The sequence below is a fragment of the Cyprinodon tularosa genome, unplaced genomic scaffold (genome assembly GCF_016077235.1).
Source record: "Cyprinodon tularosa strain WSP-4 unplaced genomic scaffold, ASM1607723v1 ctg889, whole genome shotgun sequence".
In the NCBI taxonomy this organism is placed as follows: domain Eukaryota; kingdom Metazoa; phylum Chordata; class Actinopteri; order Cyprinodontiformes; family Cyprinodontidae; genus Cyprinodon; species Cyprinodon tularosa.
The window spans coordinates 43,329-61,276 of NW_024039661.1; the positions used below are offsets into that span (position 1 = coordinate 43,329).

General features: G+C 44.1%; 1 protein-coding gene across 2 annotated transcripts in view; it reads right to left on the reverse strand.

Moving 5' to 3' along the window:
- The window catches only part of LOC119775662 (PEX5-related protein-like), a 35,228-nt gene that overhangs the window by 6,953 nt on the left and 10,327 nt on the right, over positions 1-17,948 (reverse strand). For both annotated transcript variants that reach the window (XR_005279682.1, XM_038273720.1), the window contains exons 2-10: positions 6,911-7,040; positions 6,239-6,445; positions 5,286-5,409; positions 4,696-4,783; positions 4,278-4,376; positions 1,511-1,633; positions 976-1,119; positions 825-895; positions 535-753 (exon numbers count right to left, since the gene is read on the reverse strand). Coding sequence is in view for 1 of the 2 variants with exons in the window: in XM_038273720.1 (XP_038129648.1) it covers positions 535-753; positions 825-895; positions 976-1,119; positions 1,511-1,633; positions 4,278-4,376; positions 4,696-4,783; positions 5,286-5,409; positions 6,239-6,445; positions 6,911-7,040 (1,205 nt within the window). In the remaining variant the exon portion in view is untranslated. The remainder of the gene's footprint in view (positions 1-534; positions 754-824; positions 896-975; positions 1,120-1,510; positions 1,634-4,277; positions 4,377-4,695; positions 4,784-5,285; positions 5,410-6,238; positions 6,446-6,910; positions 7,041-17,948) is intronic.

The following is a 17,948-nucleotide window of genomic DNA, read 5'->3' on the forward strand; positions in this document are numbered from 1 at the left end:
TCGCTCTTTTGAACACATAATGTTTTGGGAAGAGAAAAGTTTTATTTCGCTGTTCCTAAAAACCTGCCGGACTACTTTTGGCTTGACCAAAGCTGGACGAGAACTCTGCTCACAGGACGCTGCCAGGGGTAAGTCAGTGTGATTGCATGACACTGGTGATGGGGATGCCATACAGATTCATGTCAAAAATACCGAACTATCCCTTTAATAAACAGGTAAGTTTGTTGTTACCAATCATTGTGTTTTATTCAATCTCACCTAATTCAGCTGGCTAGATGTTATCAAGAGTACTAAAACCCTTTTCAACATGAGTCTTACAACTAAGGCTAAATACTTTAACTTAAACTTAAATACATGCTCGGATAGGCTGGTATCGGCCAGTATCGGTATCGGATCGGAAGTGCAAAAACAATATCGGTATCGGATCGGAAGTGCAAAAACCTGGATCAGGACATCTCTACCCCGTATACAAACTCTTTTCACTTTTTCTCCTCCCTGGTCTACGTTTGACCTCCTGTCCAGGTGTGTGGTTACCTTGCAGGTGTGGAGCAGCCGGGGCCCCTGCCCGGTGAGGCCTGGCCCCTGGCTGGTGAGGTGGGGCCCCTGCTGTCCTGGACCAGGTGCCTGTATCGATGGTTGTGGCGGATCCAGCGGCGCAGAGCGTCACAGGCCTCCCTCAGCAGGCCGCCGTTGGTGAAGCTGACGGCCAGCGCCATGAGGGCCTGCAGGTTGTTGGGCCGGAGCTCCAGGCACCTGCAGCAGGGGAACAGTTAGCTACCTTCATTAGCGCCGCTCACACCTGGAGGCTGATGGAGGCGTCTGACCTCTGCAGGGACGCGATGGCGGCCTGCTCGTTCTCGTTCTCAGCCTGGGTCGTCCCCAGCATCTGCCAGGCCTGAAAGACCACAGAGTCCACCGTCACACCAAACACCCACCAGAACCGGGTCAGCAGGCTGAAACACTACCGGAACTCACCTCGGCATCGTTGGGGTCCTGCAGGATGGCGGCCTCCAGCAGCAGGACGGCGGCGTTCAGGTCTCCTTGGCGAGCTTTCTCCTGACCCTCAATGAATGCGTTGGGTTGGTCTCTGAATGGATTGGTGGTGCTGAAGTAGTAACCCTGCAGAACATCCCAGAGATCAGACACAGCGGAGGGACAGGAGAACCCTAACCTCTAGAACCGAACCAGAACCCCCAGGAGGAGGCTTCCACCCAACCTGCTGCTCAGAAATAAAACCTTTGTTTTCTGAGCTTTTATTCTGAAAAACCAGCAGGAAGTTGGTGGTCTGCAGAAAAAGAACAAAGGCGGCCACACGTGTGAGCAGATGCTGCACATCAGTGCAGCTCACCTCCGTTGCCGTGGTGATGTAACACCTGATGGAGGATTAGGGCTGCGGGACCATGTCAGAACTCAGGATTAAAGCTGCAGATTAACTCAGAGATAATCTGTCAGCAGGAACCAGAGAGCATGCTGGGAAGTGGTTCTGATGTGGTGACATCATCGGCGTTACCTTCTCCACAGGAGAAACGGACGGTGGGATGGGCTTCTGCTGACTCTCCGACTCCTCCAGCCAGTTCCTCCGGGCCAGTTCTTCCCACTCCGCCTGCATCTTGTCCCAGAACTCCGTGTCCGACTGCGGGGAGAACAGAGGAACACTTTGGTTCTGAAGGACCCGCCCACAGGAGCAGAACCTGGACCTGCTCAGGATCACCTCCTCCTGGTGAAACCACAGATTATTCCCTGGATCGCTGATTAACCGTTGGTAGTACAGGGTTGAATTTTAGCCAGCGGCCGCCATATTGGTACTCCCTAGTTAGACCGGTCTCAATGTAAACAATCAGTGCTCTACAGCATCAGCGATGATGTTCTCATCTTCAGGGGGACTGAAGATTAATAAAGATCAATAAAGATAAATTCATCCCTTTGACTCACACCAGTTTTCTATCTAAGGAAAACCAGCTGATTGCATCGACTCATTGAGTCTTCAGCAATCCCTCACACTAAGCATGCTTGTAGCGACAGTGGAGAGGAAAAACTCCCCTTGAACAGGACGTCTAACCTTAGACCCAATGTCAGTGTCTAACTCAGTCAATGTCTTCCAGTCAGTCCCAGATAGCCAGTCTAATGTTAGTCTACAGACTATACTACAGGATCCATCAGCTATAGATGGATTTACTGGTTAGTTCATCCACTGACTGGGAAATTACCAGTGGAACGTCTTCCTGCAGACAGAAAACTGCTGGATTCTGCAGCCAAATGCTGCACATGGAGGCATTTTTAGGGTGCATCTACGTGGGAGATATCAGCAATAAATATAGATCAGTGGGTGAAACACCTTCTTGGCTCAGACTGCAGAACTACGCCTCCTCCTGACAGATAGAAGTCACTGCAGCATGACTCCAGCTCTGCTCCCTAGAACTGGATCAGCTCCTGGTTCTGAAACAGGCTGATGGTTAACCCATCGGCTGCTGGAACCAGGAAGCATTTAGAAGATGTAGGAAACCTCCACAGATGTCTGGGAGTCAGAGAAGAACAGGAAGGAGAAGCTAATGCTTCAGTTCTACGAGCAGATCTGGAAATTCCTGATCTACAAACGTCCCCAAGCTTCCTGAACAAACTGGCTTAGAGAAGAGAGAAAAGGGTTCTGATTAAACCTCTTCAGCCACAAGAACTCGGGTCTGGTTCTGCCCAATGACCTGACGGGACTTTAAGGCCCGGTAAATCCAGAACCTGCTGAGTCAGGTCAACTGCTTCCTCCCATTGGAACATGAACCTCTTCAGTTACAAAGTGAGAAAGTAATCTAAGACGGAAATGTTCTGGTTCCATCAGAACCTGATCCGTGTGGTCGGATCGGAACACGTCCTGCTCAGACTGGGAGCGCTGGGTTCTAGGCAGCGTGGATCTGTGCTTTCTGCTGATGTTTGATCCGATTCGCTCCTTCAGCAGCTTCCTCAGCCTCCAGCAGAACATCAGCGCTGTGATTGGTCAGCCGGCCGCAGTGCTGTGATCGGTCAGCCGGCCGCAGCGCTGTGATCGGTCAGCCGGCCGCAGCGCTGTGATCGGTCAGCCGGCCGCAGCGCTGTGATCGGTCAGCCAGCAGCCGCGCTGTGATTGGTCAGCCGGCCGCAGTGCTGTGATCGGTCAGCCGGCCGCAGCGCTGTGATCGGTCAGCCGGCCGCAGCGCTGTGATCGGTCAGCCGGCCGCAGCGCTGTGATCGGTCAGCCAGCAGCCGCGCTGTGATTGGTCAGCCGGCCGCAGCGCTGTGATCGGTCAGCCAGCAGCCGCGCTGTGATTGGTCAGCCGGCCGCAGCGCTATGATTGGTCAGCCAGCCGAGCCGGCAGATTAAAGAGCTCGAACCAATCGATGGAAAAGCTCAGATTACCAGTCAGAGAGGAAAATCTGCAATTTAATCAAATCACTGCCTCACCTTGGTCTCTCCTTTAGACACCATCATCATCATCATCATCATCATCATCATCATCATCATCATCATCATCATCATCATCATCACCATCATCATCATCATCATCATCACCATCATCATCATCATCATCATCATCATCAGAGCTGAAACCTGACCCACCCGGCCCATGTCACCTAATGGAAATGATAAACGTTTACAGGAACGGAACCAGCAGAACATCTCTGGAGGTTCCAGCTGGAGAACCAACTACTGCAGTTATTCAGAAACTTTATCCTCCGCAGAGCTTCTGCTGTTGATTTCAGGACAGCAGAAGCATGCAGAGATCATTTAAAGATTAGAGCCATAACAGAATAAGCTCTAACTATTCCAGAATAGGACCTGTGTCAGAGGATAAGTACCTGGTCCACAGTTCCACAGTTTTAATCCACTAGGCTTAAAACTTTCCTTTCTGATAAAGCTTCTAGTTAGAGTGGCTCAGGTTATCCTGATCTATCTCTATAGTTCTGCTGCTATAGGCTTAGACTGCTGGAGGACATAGGGACCCCTTTTCCTCTATTTGCTCCAATAAAGTGCTGCACAAGTTCTACTTCTGACTTTAATTTTCTCTTTGTTTTTTGTTGTTACTGTTTTAGGAAAATATCAGCCGGGTTTCCTTAGATATTAAACTTTTATCCGATCCGTCTCTAAGCTTTGACTGAGCTGTTTCCGTTTGGTTGGTGTAGGGCGCAGGAGTCTGTTCTGCAATGAATGGGTGGCGGCTCTGAGGACACAGGGAGTCCCTGCAATAACAGGTCCTATCAGCAGGTCTATGGAGAGACTGGGAGGGGGTGGGGGGGTCTGTGACCTTTACCTCGACTGCAGCCTTCGCTCGGACAAACTCGTCCTCTGGAGACTCGTTCCCGACCAGCAGAGAGCGAGTCCGTCTGCGAAATCTGGACACGCTGCTGTCCTGGAAACACACAGAGGGAGGAAAGTTAGGATCAAAGTCAAAGCTGCTTCTATCAGCAGACGCCGCAGCTCTAACTCCCTGATCTACAGGCCTGATGGTCAGAGGAACTGGACACCGTCTCCCTCCGAGGACGTGTCCTGTCCGCTCACAGCATACGGTTAGCATGGCTCTAAGCTGGCAGCTCACTGATTCCAGGAAATCTCTTCTTTCATACAGAAACATCTCTGATGTTTTAAAGTAGCTGAGTGTTTAATGGCCGCCGGATGAGATGATCAGAAGGTTTCTGTTTCAGCTGCGACCTTAAGGGGGCGACACTGACCTGTGTGAGAGATATGAAGTCCAGGTCGTCCAGGCTGTGGACGTCCATGCTGTTCTTTGTCAGGGGTTCAGTTTTAAACTCTGCAGACCTGGAGACAGACAAAGTGAGTGTTGCTGCCCCCTATAGGCAGCTGGAGAAAATATTCACATTTTTATTTCTATCCTTAAACTGATTCAGTTTTCTGATTTATGGAAAAATAAAGCAAAGTACCGTCAATTTATCACCAAGCAGAAGCATAAATACGGTAAAAAGAGGAGCGACTCGAGAACCAAACCCTGTGGTTCTCCACACGTCACCATGGAGATTAAGCTACGTTCACACAGCAGCCTGAAGTGAACCACATCCGGTTTCTGGACACAGAGCACGCTGGCTTGTGACGTCATGGCGTCCTCTACTGCGCATGTGGGACACTTAGGTTGAAGTTCACACAGTAGATCACATACCAGTATTTCTATGTACAAGTACTTGGAAATGCGAATTTCGGATTTCACAAAAAAATGGTAATTGAGCATCAGGGCCTGCAGTGTGAAGGTAGCGTTTGTGAACATCATGGTGGATATAAAGGAAGTGTCTGGGGAGGGAAGCGTTACCACAGCAGTTCACTGGAGGAGTGCTGGGAGGTGCATCTGGTCTGGCATCGTCTCCTGCCTTCTCCTCCGTCCTCCGAGTCCTGCTGGACCTCGTCCCATTTGTCCAGAGGAGACGACAGGCTGACTGTAAACAACATCAAACACGGATGAGAGCAGATCCAGCACACAGACACGGGTCACAGGTCAGAGGTCACCACAGCTCTAAAACAGGAAGTTCTCATCAAAGTAAAAGCTCAGATTAAAGCGCTCCTCACGACTCGGTGAACTCAAGCTTTCAGCTAAATGAATCCTCTGATCTGGGCTCTGCAGGGCCTCATGGCGAACAGGTAGCTGCATCCATTGCTGCTTCCTGTCTGGAAAAGGAGCCAGAAAAAGTATTCACCCCCTTGAACATGGAGGGCAATTGTCTTCAGTCAGAACTCTGCGGTTCCTTCTCTCCCAGCCCAGACCCTCTACAGATGGAAACCTTTCATCTAAAACATCTGCAGCTCAGGCAGTCTGGATGGAGAACATCTGGAAACGTCACATTCCAGGTTCTGACAACGACTCGCTGCTCAAATTAGCTCAGGACTTTGACCAGGCCGTTACCGGCCCATTCAGCGTATATCAGGGTGGTTCTCCTGCTGGACCGGAGGGGTCCAGACGGAACCAAGCAGACGGAACCATTGTGTTCTGTTGGGTTCTATTTAGTCGGGGCAGAGTAAAGGGGCTGAAAGTAAAAACCCAACAGAACACGGTCCAAATTTTCTGGATCCTTCTGGTTCTGACCAGAAAAACTGTTCAACAGACTTTCTTCCAAACGACGGCTGAACTTTAACGTTTAGGTGATGAAGAACACAACAACAGAACTCTGGGAGGACGGAGAAACCCACCCACAGATCTGGGTCCAAACGGAACACCTGACAGAGGTTACCTGAACCAGACCGGTCTGGATCTCTGCTACCAGAACCTACCTGAGTCCAGAGAGATCCGTTCAGGGGTTCTGGGACTGGTGGGCAGGGGGTCCACTCGGACCTGGGTTAGTTCTGTCTCATCGGTTCTGGTTCTGTGTCGAGGACTCCTGGACCCGCCCTTCATCCTCAGCGGACTCTTCCTCACCCTGCGCTCACGGGTCTCAGGCGGGTCGCTGAGGTCCACCAGGTCCAGAGCCGTTGCCAAAACTGCAACAGAACACAGAGTATTTTCTAGATGTTACCGAACCGGATCCGTTCAGAGGGTTCAGCTAAATCTGAAGGACCGGAGGATGGGCTGGTTCTGATGGACACAGAGTCCAAATTTCCAGGTGCTGTCTCTGGGTTCTGATCAGAGATCGTTCATCTAAACCCAGGAGGATTGAACATCTGGCCTGCAGAGTTCTGCTTCTGTTCTGGACTTCCAGGTCCAGGTGGATTCTGGACCTGATGTGACTTCAACTCGGAACCAGACAGAACTGTTTGGGTCTGAATGAGGAGGACCGGAGCTGGATCTCTAGAACCAGCTTTGTGGGTCACTTAAGAGTTGGTTCCGGTTCTGCTGGTCAGACCGGATTACAGGAATCCAGAGGTTCCCTAATGTCCACCATGACACCTGCAGCTGATCTGAGCGGTCCAGGGGTTAAGGAGGAGGGGCAATACATTTGAAGCTACCTGCTGTGTTGGAGGTCAGGGGTCGGCTGGAGGTCAGGGGTTGGCTGGAGGAGGCGTCACTGCGGCTCTCTGAGAGGAAGTCATCGATGGAGGGACTCAGCAGGGGTCGACTTTCCTGCTTCTCCTTCAGCTGCAGAAACAAACATGGAGTCTGTTAGAGACTAATGAGGTTCACTATCAGCCAATCAGAGGCTTGCGCTTGTTAAGGAGTTCCACCATCAGCCAATCAGAGGCTTCCGCTTGTTAGGAAGCTCTTATTAGCGGCTGATAATGATTACTACTGGTTCTGATGGACTGTTTGGATGCAGCAGAACTCTGGGACCTTCACCATCACCACCATCATCACCACCACCATCATCACCACCATCACCACCACGATCACCATCACCACCATCACCAACATCATCACCACCACCACCATCACCACCATCACCAACATCATCATCACCACCACCACCATCACCACCATGACCATCACCACCATCACCAACATCATCATCACCACCACCACCACCATCATCATCACCACCACCATCATCATCACCATTATCATCATTACCACCACTATTAATCATCATCATCATCAAAATCATTACTACCACCATCATCATCATCACCATTATCACCACCATCATCATCACCACCATCATCACCATTATCATCACCATCATCATTACCACCACTAGTAATCATCATCATCATCATCATCATCATCATCACCATAATCATCAACATCATGATCATCATCACCACCATCATTATCACCACCATCACCACCATTATCACCACCATCATAATCACCATCACCATTATCATCACCATCATCATTACCACCGCTAGTAATCATCATCAACATCATCGTCATCAAAATCATTACTACCACCATCATCATCACCATAATTATCAACATTATCATCATCATCATCATCACCACCACCATCATTATCACCACCATCATTATCACCACCATCATCATCACCACCATCATCCTTACCATCATCATCACCACCATCATCATCACCACCATCATCATTACCATCATCATCACCACCATCATCATCACCACCACCATCATCATCACCATCATCATTACCGCCACTAGTAATCATCATCATCATCATCATCAGAATCACTACTACCACCATCACCACCATCATCATCACCACCACCATCACCACCACCATCGCCACCATCACCATTATCATCAGCATCATCATTACCACCACTAGTAATCATCATCATCAGAATCACTACTACCACCATCACGACCATCATCATCACGACCATCATCATCACCATTATCATCACCATCACTAGTAATCATCATCATCATCAACATCATCGTCATCAAAATCATTACTACCACCATCATCATCACCATAATTATCAACATTATCATCATCATCATCATCACCACCACCATCATTATCACCACCATCATTATCACCACCATCATCATCACCACCATCATCCTTACCATCATCATCACCACCATCATCATCACCACCATCATCATTACCATCATCATCACCACCACCATCATCATCACCATCATCATTACCGCCACTAGTAATCATCATCATCATCGTCATCATCATCATCATCATCAGAATCACTACTACCACCATCACCACCATCATCATCACCACCACCATCACCACCACCATCGCCACCATCACCATTATCATCAGCATCATCATTACCACCACTAGTAATCATCATCATCAGAATCACTACTACCACCATCACGACCATCATCATCACGACCATCATCATCACCATTATCATCACCATCACTAGTAATCATCATCATCATCATTATCATCGTCATCAAAATCATTACTACCACCATCACCACCATCATCATCACCACCACCATCACCACCACCATCACCACCATCACCATCACCATCACCATCATCATCACCATTATCATCACCATCATCATTAACACCACTAGTAATCATCATCATTGTCATCGTCATCAAAATCATTACTACCACCATCACCACCATCATCATCACCACCACCATCACCACCACCATCACCACCATCACCATCACCATCATCATCACCATTATCATCACCATCATCATTAACACCACTAGTAATCATCATCATTGTCATCGTCATCAAAATCATTACTACCACCATCATCATCATCACCATAATTATCAACATTATCATCATCATCATCACCACCATCACCATTATCATCACCATCATCATTACCACCACTAGTAATCATCATCATCATCATCAAAATCATTACTTACACCATCACCACCATCTTCATCACCACCGTCATCATCACCATTATCATCACCACCATCATCATCACCACCACCATCACCATCACCACCGTCATCATCACCATTATCATCACCATCATCATTACCACCACTAGTAATCATCATCATCATGGTCATCAAAATCATTACTACCACCATCATCATCATCATCACCGTAATTATCAACATCATCATCATCATCATCATCACCACCACCATCATTATCACCACCACCATCACCATCATCATTACCACCACTAGTAATCATCATCATCATCATCATCATCAAAATCATTACTTACACCATCACCACCATCTTCATCACCACCGTCATCATCACCATTATCACCACCACCATATTTATTACCACCACCATCACCATCATCATTACCACCACTAGTAATCATCATCATCATGGTCATCAAAATCATTACTACCACCATCATCATCATCATCATCATCATCATCATCATCACCACCAACATCACCATCATCATTACCACCACTAGTAATCATCATCATCATGGTCATCAAAATCATTACTACCATCATCATCATCATCATCATCATCATCACCACCACCATCACCATCATCATTACCACCACTAGTAATCATCATCATCATGGTCATCAAAATCATTACTACCACCATCATCATCATCATCATCATCATCATCACCACCACCATCACCATCATCATTACCACCACTAGTAATCATCATCATCATGGTCATCAAAATCATTACTACCATCATCATCATCATCATCATCATCATCATCATCACCACCACCATCATTATCACCACCACCATCACCATCATCATTACCACCACTAGTAATCATCATCATCATGGTCATCAAAATCATTACTACCACCATCATCATCATCACCGTAATCATCATCATCATCATCATCATCATCATCATCATCATCATCATCACCACCACCACCACCACCACCACCATCATTATCACCACCACCATCACCATCATCATTACCACCACTAGTAATCATCATCATCATGGTCATCAAAATCATTACTACCACCATCATCATCATCATCATCATCATCATCATCATCATCATCACCACCAACATCACCATCATCATTACCACCACTAGTAATCATCATCATCATGGTCATCAAAATCATTACTACCACCATCATCATCATCATCATCATCATCATCATCATCATCATCATCATCACCACCACCATCACCATCATCATTACCACCACTAGTAATCATCATCATCATGGTCATCAAAATCATTACTACCATCATCATCATCATCATCATCATCATCATCATCATCATCATCATCACCAACACCATCATTATCACCACCACCATCACCATCATCATTACCACCACTAGTAATCATCATCATCATGGTCATCAAAATCATTACTACCACCATCATCATCATCATCATCATCATCATCATCATCATCATCATCATCATTATCATCACCACCATCATTAACACCACCATCATTACCACCACCATCACCATCATTTGTGGACCTTAGTCAGAACCAGAACATTTGATGGAGTACCTCAGCTGAGAAGAGGTGGGTTGGTTGTGGGGGGGGGGGGGGGGGGGTGGTGGTTGTGTGGTGAGAATAAGAATGTGTGATGATTGGTATTGGTAAGTAATGATTAGAAAATGTGTGATAGTGGTGTTGTTGAGGAAGGAAGTGGAGTGGTGTTGAGGTGGTAGTGGTTATTAATATATGTGTTGATGGTGGGAGTGTTTGTAGAGGATGTGAGGAGGTTATTTATTTAATGATGAATGGTTGAGTAGAGCAAGATTGAAAGTTGGTTATTTAGTGTATGATAAGGGTTATTTAGATAGTAACAGCTACTATAGTACTGCAATAATACGGGTAATATAGAGAGTACAGCTACTATAGTACTGCAATAATACGGGTAATATAGAGAGTACAGCTACTATAGTACTGCAGTAATACGGGTACTATAGATAATAGTACAGCTACTATAGTACTGCAGTAATACAGGTACTATAGATAGTACAGCTACTATAGTACTGCAGTAATACGGGTACTATAGAGAGTACAGCTACTATAGTACTGCAATAAAACGGGTACTATAGAGAGTACAGCTACTATAGTACTGCAATAATACGGGTACTATAGAGAGTACAGCTAGTATAGTACTGCAGTAATACGGGTACTATACATAGTACAGCTACTATAGTACTGGAGTAATACGGGTACTATAGATAATAGTACAGCTACTATAGTACTGCAGTAATACAGGTACTATAGATAGTACAGCTACTATAGTACTGCAGTAATACGGGTACTATAGAGAGTACAGCTACTATAGTACTGCAATAATACGGGTACTATAGAGAGTACAGCTAGTATAGTACTGCAGTAATACGGGTACCATACATAGTACAGCTACTATAGTACTGCAGTAATACGGGTACTATAGATAATAGTACAGCTACTATAGTACTGCATTAATACAGGTACTATAGATAGTACAGCTACTATAGTACTGCATTAATACAGGTACTATAGATAGTACAGCTACTATAGTACTGCAGTAATACGGGTACTATAGATGGTACAGCTACTATAGTATTGCAGTAATATGGGTACTATAGATAGTACAGCTACTATAGTACTGCAGTAATACGGGTACTATAGATAGTACAGCTACTATAACACTGCAGTAATACGGGTACTATAGATAGTACAGCTACTATAGTACTGCAGTAATACGGGTACTATAGATAGTACAGCTACTATAGTATTGCAGTAATACGGGTACTATAGATGGTACAGCTACTATAGTATTGCAGTAATACGGGTACTATAGATAGTACGGCTACAATAGTATTGCAGTAATATGGGTACTATAGATAGTACAGCTGCCATAGTACTGCAGTAATACGGGTACTATAGATAGTACGGCTACAATAGTATTGCAGTAATATGGGTACTATAGATAGTACAGCTGCCATAGTACTGCAGTAATACGGGTACTATAGATAGTACAGCTACTATAGTACTGCAGTAATACGGGTACTATAGATAGTACAGCTACTATAGTACTGCAGTAATACGGGTACTATAGATAGTACAGCTACTATAGTACTGCAGTAATACGGGTACTATAGATAGTACAGCTACTATAGTACTGCAGTAATACGGGTACTATAGATAGTACAGCTACTATAGTATTGCAGTAATACGGGTACTATAGATGGTACAGCTACTATAGTATTGCAGTAATATGGGTACTATAGATAGTACGGCTACAATAGTATTGCAGTAATATGGGTACTATAGATAGTACAGCTGCCATAGTACTGCAGTAATACGGGTACTATAGATAGTACAGCTACTATAGTACTGCAGTAATACGGGTACTATAGATAGTACAGCTACTATAGTACTGCAGTAATACGGGTACTATAGATAGTACAGCTACTATAGTACTGCAGTAATACGGGTACTATAGATAGTACAGCTACTATAGTACTGCAGTAATACGGGTACTATAGATAGTACAGCTACTATAGTATTGCAGTAATACGGGTACTATAGATAGTACAGCTACTATAGTACTGCAGTAATACGGGTACTATAGATAGTACAGCTACTAGAGTACTGCAGTAATACGGGTACTATACATAGTACAGCTACTATAGCACTGCAGTAATACGGGTACTATAGATGGTACAGCTACTATAGTACTGCAGTAATACGGGTACTATAGATAGTACAGCTACTATAGTACTGCAGTAATACGGGTACTATAGATAGTACAGCTACTATAGTACTGCAGTAATACGGGTACTATAGATAGTACAGCTACTATAGTACTGCAGTAATACGGGTACTATAGATAGTACAGCTACTATAGTACTGCAGTAATACGGGTACTATAGATAGTACAGCTACTATAGTACTGCAGTAATACGGGTACTATAGATAGTACAGCTACTATAGTACTGCAGTAATACGGGTACTATAGATAGTACAGCTACTAGAGTACTGCAGTAATACGGGTACTATACATAGTACAGCTACTATAGTACTGCAGTAATACAGGTACTATAGATAGTACAGCTACTATAGTACTGCAGTAATACGGGTACTATAGATAGTACAGCTACTATAGTACTGCAGTAATACGGGTACTATAGATAGTACAGCTACTATAGTATTGCAGTAATACGGGTACTATAGATGGTACAGCTACTATAGTATTGCAGTAATACGGGTACTATAGATGGTACAGCTACTATAGTACTGCAGTAATACGGGTACTATAGATAGTACAGCTACTATAGTATTGCAGTAATACGGTTACTATAGATGGTACAGCTACTATAGTACTGCAGTAATACGGGTACTATAGATAGTACAGCTACTATAACACTGCAGTAATACGGGTACTATAGATGGTACAGCTACTATAGTATTGCAGTAATACGGGTACTATAGATGGTACAGCTACTATAGTACTGCAGTAATACGGGTACTATAGATAGTACAGCTACTATAGTATTGCAGTAATACGGGTACTATAGATGGTACAGCTACTATAGTACTGCAGTAATACGGGTACTATAGATAGTACAGCTACTATAACACTGCAGTAATACGGGTACTATAGATGGTACAGCTACTATAGTACTGCAGTAATACGGGTACTATAGATGGTACAGCTACTAGAGTACTGCAGTAATACGGGTACTATAGATGGTACAGCTACTATAGTACTGCAGTAATACGGGTACTATAGATGGTACAGCTACTAGAGTACTGCAGTAATACGGGTACTATAGATGGTACAGCTACTATAGTACTGCAATACGGGTACTATAGATAGTACAGCTACTATAGTACTGCAATAATACGGGTAATATAGAGAGTACAGCTACTATAGTACTGCAATAATACGGGTAATATAGAGAGTACAGCTACTATAGTACTGCAGTAATACGGGTACTATAGATAATAGTACAGCTACTATAGTACTGCAGTAATACAGGTACTATAGATAGTACAGCTACTATAGTACTGCAGTAATACGGGTACTATAGAGAGTACAGCTACTATAGTACTGCAATAAAACGGGTACTATAGAGAGTACAGCTACTATAGTACTGCAATAATACGGGTACTATAGAGAGTACAGCTAGTATAGTACTGCAGTAATACGGGTACTATACATAGTACAGCTACTATAGTACTGGAGTAATACGGGTACTATAGATAATAGTACAGCTACTATAGTACTGCAGTAATACAGGTACTATAGATAGTACAGCTACTATAGTACTGCAGTAATACGGGTACTATAGAGAGTACAGCTACTATAGTACTGCAATAATACGGGTACTATAGAGAGTACAGCTACTATAGTACTGCAATAATACGGGTACTATAGAGAGTACAGCTAGTATAGTACTGCAGTAATACGGGTACCATACATAGTACAGCTACTATAGTACTGCAGTAATACGGGTACTATAGATAATAGTACAGCTACTATAGTACTGCATTAATACAGGTACTATAGATAGTACAGCTACTATAGTACTGCATTAATACAGGTACTATAGATAGTACAGCTACTATAGTACTGCAGTAATACGGGTACTATAGATGGTACAGCTACTATAGTATTGCAGTAATATGGGTACTATAGATAGTACAGCTACTATAGTACTGCAGTAATACGGGTACTATAGATAGTACAGCTACTATAACACTGCAGTAATACGGGTACTATAGATAGTACAGCTACTATAGTACTGCAGTAATACGGGTACTATAGATAGTACAGCTACTATAGTATTGCAGTAATACGGGTACTATAGATGGTACAGCTACTATAGTATTGCAGTAATACGGGTACTATAGATAGTACGGCTACAATAGTATTGCAGTAATATGGGTACTATAGATAGTACAGCTGCCATAGTACTGCAGTAATACGGGTACTATAGATAGTACAGCTACTATAGTACTGCAGTAATACGGGTACTATAGATAGTACGGCTACAATAGTATTGCAGTAATATGGGTACTATAGATAGTACAGCTGCCATAGTACTGCAGTAATACGGGTACTATAGATAGTACGGCTACAATAGTATTGCAGTAATATGGGTACTATAGATAGTACAGCTGCCATAGTACTGCAGTAATACGGGTACTATAGATAGTACAGCTACTATAGTACTGCAGTAATACGGGTACTATAGATAGTACAGCTACTATAGTACTGCAGTAATACGGGTACTATAGATAGTACAGCTACTATAGTACTGCAGTAATACGGGTACTATAGATAGTACAGCTACTATAGTACTGCAGTAATACGGGTACTATAGATAGTACAGCTACTATAGTATTGCAGTAATACGGGTACTATAGATGGTACAGCTACTATAGTATTGCAGTAATATGGGTACTATAGATAGTACGGCTACAATAGTATTGCAGTAATATGGGTACTATAGATAGTACAGCTGCCATAGTACTGCAGTAATACGGGTACTATAGATAGTACAGCTACTATAGTACTGCAGTAATACGGGTACTATAGATAGTACAGCTACTATAGTACTGCAGTAATACGGGTACTATAGATAGTACAGCTACTATAGTACTGCAGTAATACGGGTACTATAGATAGTACAGCTACTATAGTACTGCAGTAATACGGGTACTATAGATAGTACAGCTACTATAGTATTGCAGTAATACGGGTACTATAGATAGTACAGCTACTATAGTACTGCAGTAATACGGGTACTATAGATAGTACAGCTACTAGAGTACTGCAGTAATACGGGTACTATACATAGTACAGCTACTATAGCACTGCAGTAATACGGGTACTATAGATGGTACAGCTACTATAGTACTGCAGTAATACGGGTACTATAGATAGTACAGCTACTATAGTACTGCAGTAATACGGGTACTATAGATAGTACAGCTACTATAGTACTGCAGTAATACGGGTACTATAGATAGTACAGCTACTATAGTACTGCAGTAATACGGGTACTATAGATAGTACAGCTACTATAGTACTGCAGTAATACGGGTACTATAGATAGTACAGCTACTATAGTACTGCAGTAATACGGGTACTATAGATAGTACAGCTACTATAGTACTGCAGTAATACGGGTACTATAGATAGTACAGCTACTAGAGTAATCGCATAATATACGGGTACTATACATAGTACAGCTACTATAGGTACAGCAGTAATACGGGTACTATAGATAGTACAGCTACTATAGTAAGCTGACAGTAATACGGGTATTAAAAGATAGTACAGCTACTATATACTAGCAGTAATCACGGGTCACTATAGATGGTACAGCCTACTATAGTAATTGCCAATACGAGTACTATAAGATGGTACAGGCTACTATATACTGCAGTAATACGGTACTATAGGATAGAAAAATACAATACAATAATAAAAAAAAACAAAAATCCAACCACACGAGCAAATCCCCCATCCCCAGCAACACACACTAGTACCGATATAAAAACCCCCCGCACCTAACCACCAACAGAAAAAATAACGAACCCACCCAAAATACCAAGACTCTATATACCGCCATATAAGGGGGGGAGGGGGGAGGGGTTTCTTCTCTATAGTAGGGGGGGGGGGGGAGTGGGGGGGGTAATTTCTTAACCAACCAGAGAACCTAACCCCCACCCCAAATACCAAGGGCAGCCAAGGGGGGGGGGGGGGGGAGGGGGAGAGGGGCGGGGCGATCAAACTCGGGAGATTCAGACCACTCAACATTAAAAAAAATAAAAAAAAAAATAAATAAAAAAAAAATTTAATAAAAAAAACCAAATAAAGTTATAAACAAAAAACATCACCACCACCCCACAAAACCAAACCACCCCCCCCACAACACCTAACCCCATTTACACACCCCCCGCGGGGGATGGTGGGGGCGGGGGTCGGAGAGGGGTGGGCTCTGTCTCTGTTGTGGTGTTGTATGGCTGCTGGGGGGGGTATTGGCGCTTTCTATAGCAGGGTAGGGTTAATGCAGTTTTGTAGGTTGACAACTGGTAGGGACAATAGGCTGAGGACTGTTCTACAAATTGCACTCCGAAATCTCCCTTCGCTTCTATCCATAGCAGCACATAAAGATCAATTAAAACATACAGTGCACTCACAACAATCTCTCAATCACAACAACAATACACACACACACAACACACAAGAGAAACCAAATATCTATACACGACACACTCCCGAGTGCTCGCGTCGAGAGAGACGAGAGAGACTTTTATTGAGCGCGCGAGATAGGCACCTAACACTTAAGGCACACTCACGCAGAAATCGGAATAGCAACTGTAAGAATCAGCCGATTTTTTTCTCCCACCTATGCACTTCTCAAGCTATTACAGTCTTGTCACCCATTCAGGTTTAAACGTCCTAACAAAGAGATAAATGTATACCATCTCTCTGCATACATTCTTTGTCAAAGGTGCGTAGTTGCTGTCTCTAAGGAGGTTGGATTGTTCTAACTTATTGGATAGTCTCCACGAACGACATGCAGATTTCGTCCTTCTCGAACTGAGAGCGGGCGCGACATTACGAACAGTCTGTGGCAATCGCGTGTAAACCTGCAACACACCTCGCCTCTCAAAATCAGTCGCCACTCGCTCACCCTACTGACAATTCTACACTCAGCCACCGAGCCACCT